This window comes from Tachypleus tridentatus, chromosome 8, assembly GCF_004210375.1.
Source record: "Tachypleus tridentatus isolate NWPU-2018 chromosome 8, ASM421037v1, whole genome shotgun sequence".
NCBI classification, from domain to species: Eukaryota; Metazoa; Arthropoda; class Merostomata; order Xiphosura; family Limulidae; genus Tachypleus; species Tachypleus tridentatus.
The window spans coordinates 83,357,679-83,380,613 of NC_134832.1; the positions used below are offsets into that span (position 1 = coordinate 83,357,679).

At 30.4% G+C, this 22,935-nt stretch overlaps 1 protein-coding gene across 15 annotated transcripts in view; it reads right to left on the bottom strand.

Annotated features, from left to right (window-relative positions):
- The window catches only part of LOC143222808 (uncharacterized), a 36,647-nt gene extending 14,564 nt beyond the window's left edge, over nt 1-22,083 (bottom strand). For 2 of the 15 annotated variants that reach the window (XR_013012495.1, XR_013012494.1), the window contains exons 1-5: nt 21,321-21,545; nt 17,377-17,471; nt 8,688-8,776; nt 5,873-5,903; nt 5,184-5,292 (exon numbers count right to left, since the gene is read on the bottom strand). Coding sequence is in view for 3 of the 15 variants with exons in the window: in XM_076449870.1 (XP_076305985.1) it covers nt 5,201-5,292; nt 5,873-5,903; nt 8,688-8,776; nt 17,377-17,471; nt 21,321-21,367 (354 nt within the window). In the remaining 12 variants the exon portion in view is untranslated. The other 13 variants (XM_076449870.1, XR_013012502.1, XR_013012505.1 and 10 more) reach the window with 13 other exon arrangements.
- Nucleotides 22,084-22,935: the final 852 nt, after the last annotated feature.

Below are 22,935 nucleotides of genomic sequence, written 5' to 3' on the forward strand. Positions count from 1 at the left end.
TCTGAAACCAAACTTAGATTAAAGAACCCAACTGTAAAGAATCTACAGAATTTGAATCTCAATGACAGACCAAAGTATGGGCATGTAAGATTAGATGCACGGGAGAGGACATACAGTAATCAGGAAAAGGATGTGTGCCACATAAGAAAGAAACTACAAAACGTAACAAGCCTGTTATGTCTTCATCTTCTTTTCTATCACACCTAGATTAAGGAAGAAAGACTGATAGTGAGGAAAACCCCCACACTGCAGGAATGACTTTAATTCACTGAGTACCAAATATTCCTCTGTTAATGAAGGTCACCTGTGAATACAGAAAAAGGTGTACAAATACTAGTACCAGTTGAGGAAGTCATAACAATAAAGTGTAAGTTCATAACTGAATATGAAATGAGTATATAATTCAAGATGAGAAATCTTGGTAATCAAAAAATTTCATGAAGTAAATTCAACTCTCACATAACTGCTTTCAGACTTTGAAAGTTGCAAGTTAAATACCAAACGCTTAAGTTCAAAATTGTGAACAAAGTTAATCAAAATTTGTAAACTCAGATCATGGCAAGAACTAAGTTTAAACACTTGAGTGACAAATTAATGATAAGTTACACTATAATTCAAGAAGTGCTACCTGCATAAGTGGGTGTCACATTCCTATCAGTAGAAGGTTGTTGCATGATTATTTACATGATACAGCATAGCTCAATTATGTTAAACACATGGACATAGGTGAGAGTATGGAGAATAGTGGAAAGAAAAAATTTTGAGCATATACAGATCAGTGATAATAAAGAAAAGTTTTACGTGTGTAGAAGTACTGTACTGAAAGTTTTCATCACCTGCACACTTCTCTATTTCTTAATATTATAAAAATAATATGATTTAATGAACAAATACATGGTAAAGATAAACATGTTTTATTTGTGAAGAATAGGTATTTACCCTTGTAACTAATTATTTACAAACAAATAGAACATGAACTTTAATTAAACACTGACAGAGTAAATTTTCAAGGCTTGGTTTTTTTTCAGGCACCAACAATTTGTCTAGACTTTGATATTTTGTTTTTCATTAGTTAATATTGTTTGCAAAACCTGCAGCTTTTATAACATTGTTACAGAATCAATTTTTCATAGTTTTGAAGTTAGATTACTTATTAGATGATTTTTTATCTTGTTGATGTGCAAGATGAGCAAAAATGCAAGTGCTACGTCAGTATAAGTGAAGGCATTAATAATTGAAGACGTGAAGTGTGGAGTTTATCATTTATTTGTAAATATAAATTTTAAATGTGTATCATTAACTGTTATTTTCATATAAATCACTTTAATATTAACAGAAATAAGGAAAAAGTATTTCAAACCACTTATCGCAACTCAAATGAGCTACTATAAATTTATAACCAGTGCTAGTAAAGATCTAGTTGTAACCTTACAACATCCTGAATCTGTCTCTGTCCTGGATAACAATTTCTCAGAGTTTGGATCTATAACTTTTTAACAAAATTTGAAATATCCATGTATTTACAAATGTTTAATGTAATCACTCCAGTAACATGTTTCAAGGGTAAATAATAAATGTAAAACATTAAAAGATTGTTTGTTTGTTTGTTTTTTGGAATTTCGCACAAAGCTACTCGAGGGCTATCTGTGCTAGCCGTCCCTAATTTAGCAGTGTAAAACTAGAGGGAAGGCAGCTAGTCATCACCACCCACCGCCAACTCTTCGGGCTACTCTTTTACCAACGAAAAGTGGGATTGACTGTAACATTATAACGCCCCCACGACTGGGAGGGCAAGCATGTTTGGCGCGACTTGGGCGCGAACCCGCGACCCTCAGATTACGAAGCGCACGCCTTAACGCGCTAGGCCATGCCAGGCCCAACATTACAAGATAATAATATATTCTCACAACAGATACAAATACCTGCAATATGCAATTAAACAAGACAATTGTCAGCTTGTGTTCATTAATAAACACACAAGATTCTTATTGGGTCTCTCTTTTTAATATTGAAATCAATGTATTTTAAGTATTCAGGATGATGTGATAATTACCATGATAGCTGTAAATAAGTAAAAATATCCTGTGAAAAATAAGAAAGCTTAATTGAACTTTATCAGAAATACAAGAAAAACTGTCACAATTACTTTATATAAAGGCAGAGATATTAAGTCATGATAAAAACACTCCTACTATTCATTTACCACCTTCAATATTTCTCTGTAGAACATTAGAAATTTCAGATGTATTCTGTTTCTGAGTCAAAAGAAGTAGATATGCTACAATCAATTCTATTAAAATTCAAAGTTCTTTGGCAGTTATTGCAAACTAACAAAAGAACTGTGATACACAAAATAAAAGTAGATACTGAAAGTAATATTTTCTTATATTTTAAATATTTCTTTATGAGAATAAGAACTTAAAACTTATATATTATTCATATTTCATTTATTAACTATGATTTGACATCACATTTTTTATGTCCATTGATAATACCATAAATGATCTAAATTTTGAACATGTAACACTGTAAAAGGTTGTGAAATGTACAAGTTGACCTACATGATACAAAAGTAGATATTTTAATACAACACAATAATATGTGATTGCCTTTTTTGTCAATTAAACATCAAGATATAAAAATTCTAACTTCAATCTACAACGCATGATTAATACTCTTGAATTAAGTTTTTACACTGAATTTCAACTTGCTTGATGCACATAATACAAACTGAGAGACACTATAGCTAGGTTGTTCCATGAAAGTTACAGTCCTACTCATTGTTTAAAATGACTATTTTCAGTTTAATGTGTGTATTTGTAACACTCCTCTTAATACTTAAAATAATAATAACACATTTATAACAGTTTTTAAGCCTATGTTTAAAGGTGGATTTCACATATCATGAGGTTTTACAGAGTTACATTCAAAATTTAATTAAAAACATTATCATCAATTTATGTTAATAAATGTGGTGTCAAAACATTAGTTAATAATTTAAATTTTAATATTGCAGAATATTTAATTTCTCAATTTCAAAAGGAAATACTTAAATAAACTCTTAACCTTTGCTTCTATGTACCACATGACACTGGTTTGGTCAAAATTGCTCATTTAAACTTTCTCAAGCCCTATCTGAGCTCCTTATATTTAATAAAAATTAAAAATTTCTGCTAAATATATTACTGAGATAATTTTAAAACTTCCATTCATCTTGATATACAGAAATATAAATCATAAAGTCAAACCCTTCTATCATATACTGTCTTTCACAAAAATAATGTTTGCTACAACATTATTAACAACAACATAAACATAAAGTTTAAATTTACTGCATAGTGTATAATGTTATCTCATTGTGGTGATAGCTTTTGAATTGTTCAGACCACAGAGTTACAGATGATATCACTGAATTCACCTTAAACATGGTTTGGACATTATTTTAAAGCATTTATAGTTTATTTCAAAGGACTGTTAAATTATAATAGTTACAGGGCATTGTATTATTTGTGTATGTTGATATTTTGTGTTCTAAAGTTGAATATTTGAAATTCAGTAAAGTGCTAACCACAATCATGCCAAAATTATGAGTAACTTTTTTATCAACCTTCAGATGGTAAAAAAAAAAGTACATGGCCCACATGTAAGCACTAAATTCCTTTTTTTATGTATGTTTTTTACTTATTGTTATAAAAAATATATAAAATGTAAAACCTGGATCACAGCAAGTTATGTAAGAAAACAAGAATTAAATAGAAAACAAAATAAAACCATTTCTCACCAAGATAAGCAAAAGAGATGTACTTGAATTATGTATGCCAATAGTTTGTTTACCTTAGCTTGAGCCATGTATTTGGTAAGTGGTTTCTCATTTTGTTAAGCAGGGTTAGTAGCCAAACAGTTCAAAGAACGATAAAATTCAATGATAACGTGTGTAAACTATACAAAAGCCTGATTATAATCTTCTATAACAATCTGTAGTCATTCAAGAAGAAAAAAAGGGTAACTTAAACTTATGTCATTTTTTGTGGTGGTTACAAGGTTGGTCAAGGAACCAAGCTCATATAGTGTTAGGGTTGAGAAAACAGCAGATAAAATAGAGGTTTAGACATAAATATCTTTTATAATAATTTAGAAGGTTCCAGAAGTTATGTACTCAGTCTAATTAAAACTTGCATGAGGCTGACCAAATTCAAAGACAAATATTTAGTAGAAATACGTTGTTAAAAATTCTAAATTTCTTTCATATACAATATGCTGACTAAAAATGTACCATATTTCTGTAGAGATATATTAAGTAAACTTAGAATTAAAAGTAGTTATATTAAACATTTAAATATTCAAATAACTGTTTTAAATATCAATGTTAGTTTATACATTACACCTTATTGATTGTAGGAAATTTACTGTTACATTAGATTACAGTTGTAACTATTACTAGAACCTGAACTGTTCTGTGGTGAAAAATATCCATGAGTTTATTCAGGATTTTTAAAACATATGAAACTTAACAAACCATTTTTAAAATAAACACATAAAATGCTTTTAACAATTCTTTAGACATCTTATTAGATTACAGTTCTGAGTGTTTGGTTGACTTGTTTCAATACGCAGTAAATAATTATACAAAATGTTAAAGTAATGTTCAAACACCTAAGATCTATTTCTTATGTTCAAATATGTAACAGATTCTTTTTGATGAACTTATTATTTATAATACTGTATAATGGAAATCACTATGCAACATAGCTATTTACCAGGTTGTTTTTTTTGTCTCTTTGTAATAGCTAACCATCAGTCAGTCTTCACACACATAAACATAGTTAGGCTAAGGACTCTATGTCAGATCACTGTTAAAAGTATTAGTTCAGTTAAAAACATTATCTGATATATAAAATATAATACAAAGAAACAATATTTGTCCCACTCAACATACAAGATGTATTCATTGTCTACATATAGTAATTTGTGTAGCAGCTGTTCAAAAAACATTTTACAAAGACATTGAAGTCATGTTCATATAAGTGAATGAACAATACAGTCACCAATTAAAATCAATAAGGTTCACTAACTTCCAGTGATGTCAGAAATACAGTTTTTGATATATATAAAAAATGTAACAAATAAGTTAGAATTAACATTTAAGACCAGTCTTGTGTGTTTGCAAGTGGCAAGTTACATACCTTCTTCCCTCTCAAAATTAACAAATTGTTCTCATATTGTTTCTTTCAGTCCATTGAATACAGTCCACATAAGAAAATCCTTTGATAATGCTTGTCATCTCCACATGTCCTAAATAAAGTAAATTAATAGTTGAAAGCACATTAAATACAAGATCAATGTTTTCAATAAATGTCTTATGAAGGTTCTTACATTAAATATTACATTTTAATATAGATAAGTAATCTTTGGTAAACAATAACAAGAGGGCATCCTCAACAGCCCTGGCACTTGAAATCTGTTTAGGCAGGATTAGAGTAAATTAATCTAAGAAACCATTTTATCCCATTTATGTTAGCTATATTCTCGTGCACCAGTAAATTTCCTATTTTAATGACTGTTTTAGTAAACAATATATCAAGCAACATAAGCCATTGAAGTTTATAAAAAAAATAATAAGTCAATGTGACAAGTCTCATTATGAAGTTTAACTTATCATAATTGTAAGTTTCCAACTAATTTAAACATCCAAAGTATAATAATACAAAGTGTTGAGTAGTTTAACTGATAATAATTGTGAGTTTCCACCTAAGTTAAACATCCAAAGTAGAATAATACAAAGTGTTGAGTGGTTTACATTACAACAATTTTAAATACACAAATCAGTGAGTCACATGTAACCATAGTTGATATAAAATATTATAAAACTGACCTTTAATAAGTGCAATTGTCTTTCCTTTGTTCTAGAAGACCAGTGTTTTGTAGAATACAATCACATTTGAGTTCTAATACATCACACATGTATATATATTATTACTATTTACAAATAAATCTTTAAATTTTAATTTCAGTTACTTTTCTTAAAACACAGAACAATAAATAAATAAATATAGAAAACAATGATATTTTCTATTTACATAATTAGTACTCACATGTCAAAATCTGCTAAGCCTTTTGAGTTGTGAAAGTGTAATATGTGAAACAAATTATTTCATGTCTATAATAAAAAAATGGGTTTACTGATGAAGATATTTTATAAAAACAGAAAACTAATGTAAGGGAAATTCTGAAGTTTTGATTGGTTATAAACATTTCATTCAGTGAAGTAAGTACATATAAAGAAAGATTTACAAAGACAGAAGAGATGGGCAGGACCAACTTGTTTGATTTTTTAAATATGTCTTGGAAAATAGATAAAATAGGAGGTTCTTGTTTTATATTATACCTTGTTAATATTGGTAATTTGAAATTCTATTTCTTAAGGAACTATGGATTTTGCCTCTCAATATCACAAACATATAATTTAAGCCAAATAATCATTCAGTATGCTACACGACACATAAAAATCAATATTTAGAAATCTGTTTTAATATTAACATTTAAAACATATATCTTAGGAATGTACAGTTTTCAGTGTTCATGACAGTATCAGCCTGTATCATGTTTAGTTTATTTTGAAAATCTGATTTCAAGTACAACAAATAACTGTGTACAAGAAGATTTTCACATGTATTTTATAAAGTATCTTTAGTAGTATGTATCAATGTAAAGGTAAATTAAAATAATGTTACTTACAAATATAAATATTGTACCAAAAACAGTTCTAGAATACATTTCTTTTTACTTTATAATATGCTTGTACCAATGTACACAAACATGGTGAAGGATGTAACTGTACACACCAATTCAGTGTCAAATTTACAAGTCCTATCCATAGAAATAGTTATTTTTCTACAGACTTTATGAACTATTATGAAAGAATAATTGTGTTTGTGGAATGGGTAACAAAAATATTTAGTTTCAGTATGTGTTCTGAAACAGATGTTGAGTATGTTGAGAATCATCAGTTAAGTATGCTAAACATTTATCATAAAATCTGTAACACCCTATAAAAATTAGCTTTAGTATTGAGCCTGTGTTTTTATGAATCAAAGTTCATTTATAATGGTTTTAATGGTTGTTCAGTATTTTGCTAAAATTGTTACAGTTTATCCATATTTCTCTTAAAACCATATTAGTATGTAGAATTGTAAGCATCTGTTGCTTCTCTTTAATAAATGGTGTGCATATCAACCAATGAATTAACACTCCTAGATTCAACAATCAAACAACTACAATAATAACTAGAACTGTAAGTGTCTACTATTTCTTTTAGGTGACATTTGTTCACATCATCTGAACAAAAAAGTATCATACCTAGATTTATTAAACAAACAATAATACTAGTATGTATAACTGTAAGAATCTATTGGTTCTTCTTAATAAATTGTGTATTTATCATTTGAACAAAGAATTAATATAACTAGATCCAACAATCAGACTTTTGTGAAAGAAAACTTCAAAGCTATTACTACTGCAGTTTCATAACACTTGAATAATGTTATGTTATCCATTTGTTTATTTTGTACTTTCTGTTATTAAACTAAAGTATTGTGTTTCCTAGGATTAACCTTATTTTACATTATTTTTAAGATGCATGTATAAATTATCATGAAGATACTGAACCAACCTGACCTAACATGTGAACCTGAGTAAATAGTACAGCTGTAATATATTTATATCTAAGGTAGTGACAGTTATTTATTATAACATTATGTTCTAATTTCACTATAAAAACTGGTACTATCCATTTCTTTTAACTTTTCCTGAATACAAAATTATGTAATCAGTGTTAGCTGTAAATAAGTAATAAGTGTGTTGAATTGATAAATCTAAAATGTATTGTTCAATGAATTTAATAAAGTTATTTTTTTATATCTTTTTACAATGTATTCAGTGTATTTTACACTAAGATTCTGATAACAAACATATCAAACTGTAACAATGGAATAAAACCTTCTCAACTTAAAACCTCTGATTACATTTCTCACAAATATAAAGTGTTAGTTAAACTTAAAATGGTAAACTGACTCTGGTTCTTAGTCTTGTTCTCAGATTCTACTCATTATTCATATCACATTGCAGTTACTAATGAGTACAAATATCCACTGACAATACTGTTCACAAAAAGTTATCATTTGACAACCCTACAGATACAACTATAGTATAGAGATGTTGGGATGTTTCAATACTAGTTTAAATAATTGTCAATGTTACATAATAAATTACTTTTCATTTTATAATGTTAATAAAGACTATACACACACATGTGGGATCATTGCAAAACTATAAAGTTCACCTAACAATAAAAATTAGAGTGAATAATTTCAAATATGAAAGAAGCTAAAGGACAACCAAAAAGTGGCATAAATTAACATAAACATTTACAAGAACATGTTTACAACTACAGAAATTAATATTATCAGAAGTTAACATATATTGCAAAGTTGGGTAGAGAGTTTAGAAGTAATTATTATAAATCTTTACATGAACAAGTTATGGCAATGTGAACTCAATGTGCATTTGTTTTTCTTACCATTCTGGGGAACTTTCTAGCATTTATGGATGTATAATAATGGATGTATAAACTCTTTATAATACTAGATCTCTCAAGAAATATATTTTGTCTACAAAGTTTATACACTTACTTGTAGAATACCAAGAAAGATAACCTCAAAACTTTCTGCATGCTTCACAGATGATATCACCTTGGGTAACTTGGAGGCCACAGCCCTAACTTAAAACGTATTCTCCATTATGGTTAAAATAATTACTATTTCTGTTATCTTAATATTTAAGATACAGTAACACCCCTCATAAACATTACCTTTCATAGCTAGATAATTTCTAAAATGCACACATATATACTTATTTACATGTATCTGTATTTTATAAACTATATCAGATCTACACAACTGTTAATCATATCATTTACAGATACAAATATTAAAAGTCGCTCATAAAATTCAAATAATGATGGTAGTTTAGTGTGAAACTGTCAACTCTTTTTTAATAAAAACATATAATGTTAAATTTTCCAAAAGTATACATCTTTATCAGATGTTAAATACTTACAGTTTAATTATGTCAGACACGGAACATGTAACATAACAGAAATAATGTTTTCTGCTCAATGTAACAATACTAATTACATAGTTCCTTTATCCAGCTACATTCACCTGTCAACATGTAATATTTCCAGTGTCTATATGTACTAAAATCATGCTGATAATTTCACTTATTTGTTCAAACAAGTTTCTGAGTACTTCACAAAACTAACAATTTGTACCAAAGAATATCACATCACCTCAAACTGGAACCTGTAATTGAAAGTACAGTATATAAAAACTTATACACTTAACATTATCACAGTCTATCCTTCTCCATAAATAATCCAGAGTGAGACACAACTATCTGAATGACTCATATTAAATGAAACCAATCTGAAGGGCTCAATTACTTTCTGGCATATTTTGTGTTATAAATCTTATAATACATCATTTGTTAATATATAAAAGTGCATTTCATAACTAAATTTGAAAGTTTACAGTTTGAAGCATTGCAGGAACTAACTCAGTTTATTTTAATCAATACCAGCAATACTTAACTATGTCATTTTATTAAAGGAAAACAACAAAAAGTAAAGATCACCAGAACATTAAGTAATCAAACATGAAGACAAAATGTGGGTGATGCAATAATAATCAGTGATGTCGAGAAAACCCACTTGTAGAGAAAAATATATATGTAAAAACAGCTCATTTGAGTTGAGAAAATTTTTTATGTAAAGGAGCAAACAACGTTTCAACCTTCTTCGGTCATGGTCAGGTTCACAAAGAAATAAAGAGGTAACTGACCGGAAGCTGACCACATGTTTGAATATATAATTTTTTATTATTTATTATATTATTTTTTAATATTGGTATAGAGGTGTTTCTTTGTATTGGTTTATTTTGGGCTTAAGTTGTTGTATAAGTAAGACTTCTTTAATTTTGCATTTGTTTATGTTTCTTTCTTTATTTAGTATTTGAGTGTTTTCTATGGTTATGTTGTGTTTATTTAACTTGCAGTGTTCGAAAACATGTGAAGATGACTTTTTGTGTTCTTTGAATCTGGTTTCCATTTTTCTACTTGTTTCTCCAATATAGAAGTCGTGGCAGGTATCAAATTGTATTTTATAAATAATGTTGGTGTGGTGTTTGTCAGTATAGTTTTTACATAGTATGGATCTTAGTTTTGTGCCTGGTTTTTGCATAAATTTGTTATTAACTGTAATGTCATATTTTGTTATCAGTTTTTGCCAAATGTCGGTTATTTTTCTGCTGATGTCGGGAATATATGGTGTGCAGCAGCATATGGTTTCATGATTTTTTAAATCCTGGGATATATTTACTTTTGTTAGTTGATTTTGCTTTTTGTTTAGGTGTGTGCATATAATGTTTTTTTACAGTTTGTGTAGGAAACTTATTATGTTGATGAAGTATTGTTTCATTTTGTCTAATTCATTGTTAATTTTATCTGGAGAGCATAGGGCACATGGGACAGGTGGCATCGACCATGGCCAGTCTGTCTCAAATTTTTAGGAAAATGATCACTGCCTCATGGATTATTGTCAACCCTCCATGAAAAATGGGAGAATAGTGAAGGGGAGCAAATTGAGAAATCAGTAGCAGTAAAGGACTGACCAGGTGCGTGAAAATAAGTGGAAGAACCAGTATTGAAAAGAGAAAGGTTGTGATCAGAGAGCATACACTCTACAGACCTCTCTTATCAATATCAGCACTTCCCCAGAGGGTATGATGTCCATTAAGGTCCCCCAGAATTAAAAAGGGAGACGGCAACTGTTCAATGAGAGCATACAGGTCTGATTGAGCATAGGTCTCTCCAGGCGAAAAGTAGAGAGAACATAAATGATGGTACAACCCAAGGAAACATGGATGGCTACTGCCTCCAAGGGAGTGTCAAGTGGCAATGACAGGGTAGGCACATGTTGATAAAACAACAGTGCCTCCCCTCCATGCAATTGTCCATCACACAGTCTGTCATTTCTGTACAAAGAAAACTGCTGAAAGGTGACTGTGCTGGCAGGTTTCAGAAATGTTTCCTTCAGGTCTTTGCTTTTGAAAGAGGATTCCAGCGACTGAGGATGTGAACATTTTCCATCTTGGTGTGGGAGAAGAAGATGTATCCAAGGAAATTTCTGTATCCAGAACCAAAGGAAGTGGATCTTGGGATTTGCTGGAATGTATTTTCGGGACAAAGATAGGTGTTGAAGTTGGTTCATCAACGTTTTTAACCATGGAAGTCAAAAGACTTTTCATCTGGCTTGAGAATGATTCTTTTGGAAGCACAGAGAGATCTGTCTGCACTCCCACTGTAGTAGTGGAATGAAGTGCAGCAGCATACGTCCAAGATAAAGTAATGGACAGCAACTTTCAAGCCTCAGGAAAAATAATGTTTTGAATCATTTTTAAATGCTGCACCTCTTTTTCTTCCAACCATTTAGCACAAGAACAAAAGTGGAATGGGTGAGAGCCATTGGCATTGATGCAATGAAGGTCCATTTCATACTCACAGGCATCATGGTCCTTGCCACCTCAACGAGCACACATCAAGGAACCACTACATGACATCTTTGAGTGACTGAACTGCTGACACTGAAAACATCCGAGAGGGTTTGGAATGTATGGCTGTACCCTGCAATTAAGATAACCTGCCTTGATGGTGGCAGGTAGACATGGTGATGTAAATGTTAGAAGGAGGACATTGGTCAGCAATGTAATTCCACCTTTGCGAGTGGAGATGCGCCTCACTGCAGAAACTCCTTAGGTGGAGAAACTAGCCAGAATCTCTGATTCAGGGATGTTCTCCAAATCCCTCTCAACAATAACTCCTTGTGATGAATTCAAAGTAGCATGAGGTGTAATCTCAGTAGGTACATCCCCAATCACCTATGAATGCAAGGGTAGTTCACTGTGTTGAGGTGTGGACATTTCCACCAATACATCACCAGATCAAAGATTCTTTACAAACTTTGGAGAGCCAGCAAATCCCTCTAGTACCTGAATTTTCACTAAAGGTTTGTCTGAGAGAAAGTGTAGTACAAGAAAATGAGGTACAACAGGTGTCACAGATGTTGAAGATTGCTGCTCAGAATCTTCAAGGCATGGTCGTTTACCTATGGTCTGTTTTTTCACAATTTTATTTAGAGGATCCATAATAAAAAAGGAATATTTCAGTGCCCACTAACCCTACCCCAAAATGGAACCCTACAAGGGGATGCACTACAATGCCAAACAAGGACACTGCAGCAACACAGGGATTTCATAAGCACTATACCCATACATCAGCATCAGATAATGTCCACAACACCTGTTGAGAACATCCAACAATGGTACATGGTTGACCCTAACCTTAGTCCAAGTGAACCAGCCAACTAACCCAAGAAGTGGGAGCACTCCAAGGCCTCCCGTCTACAGGAATTCAAGGCCAAAGTGGTGTGTTAGGTTTGGACCCCTCAACCACCAGGATCCTTTCTGCCCCTTCACAGGTCCACATGCATGGCAAACACGTGGGTGGATGTTTAGATCCCAGAGGAGGTAAACTGAAAGAACAGAACCTTCCCTGGGAGGTCCCCTCACCATGTACAGGAATCCACATGGAGGGGGTTGAAGTAGGAGTTTAAAAAAAAACCTCACTGTTAACCAAACATTGAGTTAAAGTCAAAAGAAACATATCTACTGTCAGCAAATAGTTGAGTGTGCCAGGAGGCTACTATCCATGATGGAGTTAGAGAATATGATTTGTCCTTGTAATAATGTAACTGCACTTCCTGGTAGTGGAGCACCTATCAAAAATTCTGACCAACCAACAGAAAAATTGAGGTGACCCAGAAAATGAAACACAAAATATCTTGTAATTGATACAGACTGAAGAAAAAAAAGTGTGTAAATCTATAGTAAATTCATGCATGTCAAGAGGGTGTATCTACCCAACAAATCCAAACAACATAGGAGCTAAAGAAAACAAATGGGCTACCATAAAAAACAAAAGAGAATGACCACCTTTCAAAAACCCCCCAGAGGAATGATAGATAGCATCAGACAAAATGAAAATGTGAAGTAACATAGGTGGGTAATTAAAAATACACAAAGATGGAAATACTTTGCATATGAAATATCTATGTCTGACACCAAACTTAGATTAAAGAACCCAACTGTAAAGAATCTACAGAATTTGAATCTCAATGACAGACCAAAGTATGGGCATGTAAGATCAGATGCACGGGAGAGGACATACAGTAATCAGGAAAAGGATGTGTGCCACATAAGAAAGAAACTACAAAACGTAACAAGCCTGTTATGTTAGATCAGTGATAATAAAGAAAAGTTTTTATGTGAGTAGAAGTATTGCACTGAAAGTTTCCATCACCTTTACACTTCTATATTTCTTAATATTAGGAAAATGACGATTTCAATAACAAATACATATGTTACGTATGTGAAGAATAAGTGTTCCCTCTTGTAACTACAATATTTTACATTTTGTAATATGCTTTATTGTGAGACACACATCTTAGTTTTGGAAAGACAATACTAAGAAAAAATATTTTTACTCAGCAACCAACACATTGATGTAACCTTGCCTTATTTTCTACTTACTGAGTAAATACAGTTAAATACATCATATTTTTCACAGCATATAGACAATATTAGTTAAATTGAATGTTTTATGCTATTGAAAATACTTGTAATTGACAAGTAATGAGATTATGATCTGTATGAGAGGGTGTTTTTTCCAGTAGACCCTGAGCTAATCTCTTGCCTTAACCCATCAGTTTTGTCTTGGAAGATGCATGGTAATTTTAAGGTAATTTTCAAGAAAAAAAGTGTGTCTTACAAGGCATAAAATGTGGTAATAATTTTTAAATAAATACAACATCAACTATAATTAAACATTGACATAGTAAAATTTCATGCCTCGACTTTTTTAAGACACTAAGTATTTCTTGATGATGGGAAACCAAGTTGAAGCAAAAATGTATCTCAGAACAACTGGTATGGGTATTAATTCTTTTACTAATAAAGCAGGAAACAGTGTTTCGACCTTCCTAGCTCATCATCAGGTTAACCTTTGCATTTACCTACACAAAAAAGTGAGAACATTAAAATTTTACTGATAGTATGATCATTTTTAAAAGATAAATGTAATTTCAATAACCTAACTTGAACCTGTCACACTAAGTTAAAATTAATTAAAACATGACGAAAGATAATGTTAGTTCATAATTTATTGTCACATCAATTAAATGTTATCATTAACATTATATATTTGATTGTTTACATTTAACACAGGTTTCATACTTGTTATGACATTTCAAAAATGAACTCCAGAAAATGTCTATGTCCCCATCACACTGATATAACTATAGTAATTTATAATAACAAAAGGTTCATTAATTCCTCAGTAAATACACAAAGTACAATTAGTAAAACAGAGAATGCATGGTAACTTTTAATAAGTAGATTGAGTAACTATGATAATTTATATTTAGTATGTTTATTGTTAAGCATAAAGTTTAATACACCATGAATGATTTATAGACTGATGACAAGTACTGCAACCAGATTACTTTAGAATTACTACTTAGCCACATGAGAGCATGTAACACAAAAAATATGAGAATTTATATATAATTAAACTGAATATGAATGACCATTATTTAGAAGAACTGAGAATCACTGATAATTAATAATTAGTATGATTATACATCCTCAATCATTTATATTTAGTATGACAAAGTATGTATAATAACCTATATTTAGTATAATGATTTATATTTAGTATGACTGAGTATGTATAACCTGTATGATATATATTTAATATGATGTATTAAATATAGGTTATTATACAAACTCTAATGATTTATATTTAGTATGACAGAGTATGTATAATAACCTATATTTAGTATGACAGTATGTATAATAACCTACATTTAGTATAATGATTTATATTTAGTATATTTAGTAATTATATTTAGTATACCTACATTTAGTATAATGATTTATATTTAGTATGGCTGCTAAAAAAATGTACTAAGACTGATTACACATAACTTATATTTAATAACATTAGTTAACTGGGTACACAAGATCATTTATATTCAGTAGGATATAGTTTATAGAATAATTTATAATAAGCATGATTAATAGAACTGCATATGAATAGTTACTTATACTTAGTATGATTTACTCTTCATGATAATTTACATTCAGTACGTCTGATTATACAAGATGATTTAGATTCGGTTGGAATGTATATATGTGATAATTTATATGTAGTGAGAGTGTTTGAACAGCCCCCCTCCAAACCAAACAATCTTCTACTTTAAATGCTTCAACTTAAATTCTTACAAGTTTTCAAACTGCTGTATATATTATTCTCAGTCTAATGTAATATTTATACTTCCAATACATGTATTTCTCTTTCCAAACAAGCACAGTATATATAAACTTATTATTTATATAACGTTAATGGTTTTCTGTCAGAACAATATATTGTTTAAACCTTATTAAGATGGAAATTGTTTGTGTGTGTGTGTGTGACCAAAATATTGAATACAATGTTACACACTTTGAATATTCAAGATTAAGACAATTAGAAGAATAACGAATAACTGTATTATGTGTAACAACCATTTCTTTATCACATAACATAATTTGAAATAAGAGTCCTCTCCTCACAATAAGAAAATAACTTTCTCTTTTCAACAAGGAATTAATACTCTGGTTATTATTTACTAACACAAACTACTGTCTATAGGATGTCATTTTTCTGCTTGTATTATATAATATACAGTGCCAACAACAAACTTCTAATACAAAATTCCTATTTATTCAAAGTAATATCAATTGTTAACTGGCTAAAACAAACTCACAGCCAATTTGATAAATGTGAAGACATCCACAGATGTCAAAATTTGTATATTGGAAACCTTTCTGCAGTTAGTATGTCAATTTACTATTTTATATTTATTCTTACTCCCTTAAATCCACGTACTTATCAATTTATTATATTTGAAGATATTCATATCATAATGATTTAATAATAACAGTAGCTTACCACCTTAGTCATGTGGTCAATAATTCTTTCAAAAGTCTCTCTTAATTCTGAGAGTTCTTTAGCACTTCCTGAAAGAACTGAATAAAACATAACTCCAAATACAGTAATAATGTACAAGCTGAATAAAATAATGTCAAAATAAGACTGGACAATAAAAAAGAAGCAACTCATTTTTTATGAATAACGTAGAAAAAATATGTATACTCTCATAAAATTATTAATTGACAGTAGACTCTCAAGTTACTTTAAACCATGTTTCTTTATATACATTTTGAACAATGTTCCAGTGCTTGTTCATTCCAGCAGACAATGTTTCAGTAATTTATTTGTTCAAACAAGTTTCTGTATACCTCACAAAACTAACAATATCTATACCAAAGAATATCACATCACCTCAAACAACACAGAAAGCGTAATTAGAAGTACAGTATATAAAAACTTATACACTTAACATTATCATAGTCTATCCTTCTCCATAAACACTCCAGAGTGAGACACAGCTATGTCAATAACTCCTCTTAAATGAAACCAGCCTAAAGAGCTCAATTACTTTCTGGCATATTTTGTGTTATAAACTGTATATGATACATCATTTGTTAACATACACTAGTTTTTCATAAATAAAGTTTAAAGTTTATAGTGTGTAACATTACAGTAATCAACTCAGTTAATTTTAATCAATACCAGCAATACTTAACTCTCTCATATAATTAAAGGAAAACAAGTAAAGATCACCAGAACATTAAGTAATCAAATATTAAGACAAAATGTGGGTGATGCATTTCCAGGGGGGAGTAATAAATTAAAAATATTCCAGATACACTGTATTCCAACACAGATACAAACACCTACAATATGTACTGAACTATTACAATGTATCAATCTTTTACACAGTTAAGTTCTAGTTATAACTACATTATATCGATAACTTCGTCATGTATAATATGTAAATGCTACATACTTTACTTTTCTCTAAACTTTGTGGAGATCAAGTAGATGTTGGTTAGGTATAACTTTAAAAGTACCATAGACGGATGTAAAGAATAATTTTACAGTTATTGGTTATGAAGAGGTATCATACCAAAAACGTATGATATTATTATCTTACATTTTTTCTTGTTTTTCATTGTTTGTTGCATTTTACAGAATTTATCCTACTTTTTATATAAACGTTTATTAGCTTACATCTTTTAGATACATGTATACATATCTGACCTTTGACTTTATCATACGGTTGTTTCCTTGTTCTAAGGCTTGAATAAAGTTTATCCACAAGATGACAGACCACAGACACTGTCAGACAGTTTGTTCTTGAGTAGAGAAAGAAATATAAAGGATTCTCAACTGACTGTCCTACAGACAAACAAGAAAGAAAGATAAAATACAAGGACCTACTTACTTTGTAATTCCACATTTATGTCTAACTTTTATAAAACACTTTGATGCTGTTCAAGTGACTTCATTATCTCAATTAAGAAAAAGAACTGTTTACTCAGTGTGGTCTGATAAAATGTCATGCCACATTGGCTAATATGGATTTACAATGGTTTCTCTCTGATGCCAAAAAACAGAAGGCAAGACACATGGCTCATAACAAACCTAATATCACTATAGATGATTGGTGTAATACAAAGAAACACTGGATGTGATTTTTGAACTGTAGAGAAATTTTAAAATATATTTCGTTTCTGATATCCTATTAGTAAAAATAGGACAATAAAATATCTTAAATTCAAAATTCCATACCAAATTTTGTTGGTTTACAGAATAATAATAATGCACAAGATAAACGCAGATACTGAAATTAACACTTCCATAAGTAATTATTTTAATTTACATGATCTTGTAATCACCATGTAGCCATTAATATATAGGCACAACTAAACTGACAGTACCTAATGTAAATTTCAGTGTACATTACATGTCCCTTGTAAACAAAACAAAAAATCCTGGTTGTACCAAACATGCTCGCCCTCCCAGCCGTAGGGGCATTATAATGTGAAGGTCAATCCCATTATTCGTTGGTAAAAAAGTAGCCAAAGAGTTGGCAGTGGGTGGTGATGACTAGCTGCCTTCACTCTAGTCTTACACTGCTATATTAGGGACGGCTAGCACAGATAACCCTCGAGTAGCTTTGTGTGAAATTCCAAAAAACAAAAAAAACAATCCAACTAATGCTCTAAAGTTACTGTTTTATATCTTTCACTTCTGTTATTATGAGAGTAAGAAATAAGTCTACTCTTATAATTACTTCTATACTACTTTCCTCAACTAAACTTTTCTCTGCCTCTTATTTATTTTTCATTAGTTTATCATGAACCTGACCACTGTCTAGTCATGTTGTGTATGTTACTAGTAACAATAAATATGAACTTAATGAATTTTAGTACTTAGGTGAGACTTTCCAATTTTTGAGACAGAGTAACCAAAGAAGAAATAAACATGTGGCTTCTATCAACACTTTAACTCCACTGCATACTTGTGTAGATTTTTACATTCAACTCATAGTCAAAAACTACATACATCAAAGTTTTAGGATTCTTCTACAGTAGATGCCTGTGATTTGTTAGTGATAAATTTGAAAATTACATGCAGCAAGCAATCCACTTATTTTAAAATTAAATATTTAAAACAAGTTAAATGTACCTACAAGAAATCTTTAGACTATGATGACTACAGTTGTATCTTAAATGTGACAGTTCTCTTCATGTTAAAAGTTTACTTAGGCTGATTAAATTATTTTAGAATCCATTTCACAAGCTGAACTAACTTAGAATACCGTGTAACAAGTTATTCTCCATATTTCTATCACACTGTTAAATTCACTTTTAAATATCAACCAGTTTCAAAATGAGTATTGTTATAGATTTTTTAATGGTACATTATGATAATAAAATGAATTAAATACATTAAAATAATTCACCTAGAAAGTTCAGAGAATACAGGTATTTCATTCAAAGTTAAATACTTATTTTAGTGTTGGTCTGCTGTATACTTTGTATTGTACCTCAGTGTTATTACTCTATCCTACTTGAGTTAGAGCAATGAAGTTTTATTAAATCTGTACCACATTAGGTTAGAAAAATTACTTTCTTTCCCAAGAAATGTTTAAGATACATATGTAATACAGACCCATAATGAAGCAACAGTACCATTACTTAGTAAATTTAGAAATTTATCTAAAACCCATATTGAGTTACATTGTCCTTTATGAGCACAAATATATCAAACAGCTTTACAATTTCCAACAAGATACATATTGAAACATGTTTAGAATCAGAAAGAATAATCAGGTTTGTAATTCTTCTGAGAACAAAAATATAAGAGAATGTTACTTAGAAAATATGACAGGTTAATTGGTGTTTATTACTTTTAACTTAAAGAGGTCCACAAAACATTTGCAATAAAATTAATATATTTATTGTAACAGTACTTCTTTAAATACTAGAGCAATACAAAAGAACTCTTATCACATACACCAAAAATCTAAGTCCACTTGTCTTAGGCCTGACATTTGTTAATCATTTATTTTGCATACATCTTATATGCTATAAAGAAATAAATTACCACTGTAATTTATGTATATTTTTTAGTTTAATTTAGTTAGGGCTGAACTTTACCATACTTAAAACAATAAATAAACTTACCATGTTATTGTATGACTTATTAATGTTAGACCTTTTTAAAACTTTGATACCAGTGAAAACCACTATTATTAAACATAGATAGTAAAAGAAATGTACAATTGAGCCAACAATATAAAACTACTATAAAAATAAGCTCACAGCTATTTTGAACAAAATTGTAAAGAATAAATAAATTTACCATGGTATTGTGTTACTTAATGTTAGACCTTTTTAAAACTTTGATAAGCTTTTGATGTGTTTCTACAAAATGTTGACTTTTGTTTAAATCTTTTAATATGAAGTGCACATAAAGTTTCAGAACAGTATTATTAGAAGAGATAATTTAATGTTACATAATACATTTTGTTAGAATATTTGTTTTATGTGGAAAGAAATGCAAGTTAAACGTCTGTGTAGTGTGGCTAACTGTATTTCTATTTGTTGTATTAAGATGTATCTCATTTTAACATTTAGAAATTTATATCAGTAATAAAGTTTTTTTTAACTGTAATGTTAGTGCAACTTGTAGTTTAAATATATTATAAGGCTTTTGATATTGTATTCAAACTCAGATTTTTATAGTTGAAAGTGATTGATAATGTGTTTCATTCATTGAATTACACTTTCATGTAGTTGTAAAGTTATATACTTTAGTATTAGTAAGACAGTAGTAAATTGCTTTTGGCAATGTTTTGAATAATATTTTAGTTGGTATTTTTCAAGTTAAATTGATTTTGTTTGTGTTCTGGATGGAATTAACTAGTGTGTTGATATTTTAAAATACATATTTCACAAATGAGAATGAGTTTCCAATGTTGTAGTATGGTTAGAAGATCAAGAAATAAGATTTTATAAGATTGAAGACAGAAAAGAGTTAAGAAATATTGAATAATTCAAAGTTGTAAATTATTTCTAAACAAGTGAGTACATGTTTGTATGTATTTTAATTGATGAGTACTTATATATTTAATTTTAGGAACTGCTCTGGTATTTTTTTTTTCTAGCAAGTAATACTGAGATGTTATTTCAAAGACGCATGTCTTTCTGTTGAAGGTTGTGTAATAAATGAACTTAACAAGTTAATCCTAAAATCATTGATAGATTACTCTGTTTTATAAATACAATTTTTAAACTATTTTTGCATCTTGAATTTATTGACTACAAAATCACATAAAGCTTTAAACAGAAACACTGTCAGTGATGCAGTTATTTCCTTTTTTACTGTTTAGGTTTCCTGAGTAGATTACATTGTATATATGAAAACTGTGAGGTCATCCCATAAGTAATATCATTTTTAACACTAAGATTTAAAAGGAGGAAAAATAACTCAAATAACAACTTTAATCAATTACATATTTTTCATCTCTTCTCAATAACAGTCTGGAAATGTATCAAAATATTTTCAACATCACACTTATAAAAAATCATGTTGTTTTGAGATATAAAAGGTACAAGGGTTACTTGGTATTTTGCATAACATGGAAAAAACATGTTAACAATATACACTCATCAATTAGAAAACGGATTTCACACCTAATGACTCTAACCAGTAGACAATCGAAATGTTCACCAAACACCATTATCGAAATATGCAAGGCTTACATCCGTCCACTAATAGAGTATGGATGTCAAGTAACATACAATATGTCAAACAACACACTCCAGAAAATCCAAGTTCAACAGAACAGAATACTAAGATCTGCATTCAGTCTACCGTCATTCACGCCAGTAACTTATATATTATACATCAAATCAGTAACTTACCAACACTAAGAAATAGACTAACGGAAATATCACACAAATATTATCTAAAAGCAGAAAACAGAAATACACTAACGGCATCACTATACAAATTAACTAGCGCACCAACAAAATACATTTCACCTCACAACATATTTCAAGAATCACAAATTACACAACAAAGTATCTAAAGAACTAAATTCATGTTAATAATATGCATTCTCTTTTTCAGATATCGGGCACAGTACAGGCAAAACTTTCGGCGCCTGTCCTGTGAAAGTGGGTTTTCTCGGGGCACTCCCGTTTCCCCCCCCACAGCAAAAACTTAGGCATTGGATTTTTAGATCCCAGCACAGGCAACTTTATTGCCAGACCCTGAGTCGAGTCGTTTGAGTTCATGTTCATATTTACTTTGACTTCTGCCTTTCGGGACGGGACCTGGCCGTTCTCTCCGGTGCTGCCTTTGCCTCGGTCTAGGATAACATTAAGAATGACCTCCTTCACCCAAAAAAAGAGTAAAAAATTATTTAATAACTAAATAAATAAAACTAAACCTAATAACCTTTCACGAAAGGGGACGAAGAGGAACCACAACGTTCCTGAGCGCCCCACTTGGAGAGAGAATTCTTACGATTTCTCTCTCTCTAAACTGAGCCCCTGCCACGTTGGTTTGCGTTTGGTATTTTGCATGAAGAAAGCCAAATAATTCTACTTTTGAACTTGCAAACAGAAGGACCAGTAAATACGTTTATCTATAGTTATTTCTATATATACTAGATTACTCACATAAAATTTGAATACAGTTTTGGTAATGTCGATTTTCAGCTTTGCTTCACATGCGTAGTGTCTATATTTTTTAAAGAAAAAAGTTATAGTACGTTGATTGTGAATTTATGAAAATTTAATATTCTCATACATCGTAAATATATTTCTGATAGATACCACTTCTCATAAGATGGCTTTACCATTAAGTTTCTGCCGCCACTAGTTCCACCTACCCAAGGTTTCAACAGGAATGCGACAACTTCTTCTGTCGCAGCTGCTTCCAAGAAAAGAAGTACCAGAAGTGTGAGTCGAGGTGTCAGTTTAAGAAATTATTATATCTTTCCTAAACTCACATTGACTTGGTTGAGAAAACATTGTAAATTTACCTAGATGAGCACCCTTCAGAAAGTGTCCAAATTCATCTCTATGGAGTGTGACATCTCAACTTAAAGAAATACACATGTGGGAGAACACCCATAACCAGATACAGTCTTCGCCCATCTTGACAGTATGTTTCACCAAACTGGGTGTTAAAAAGAGGATGACATCCTTAATTGTAGATATGATGGTTCCTCCACCTTTCCCATGGTAATGTGTGATATTCTAGCTAACACAGTACATCTAGACGAGTCTATCTCCTTTC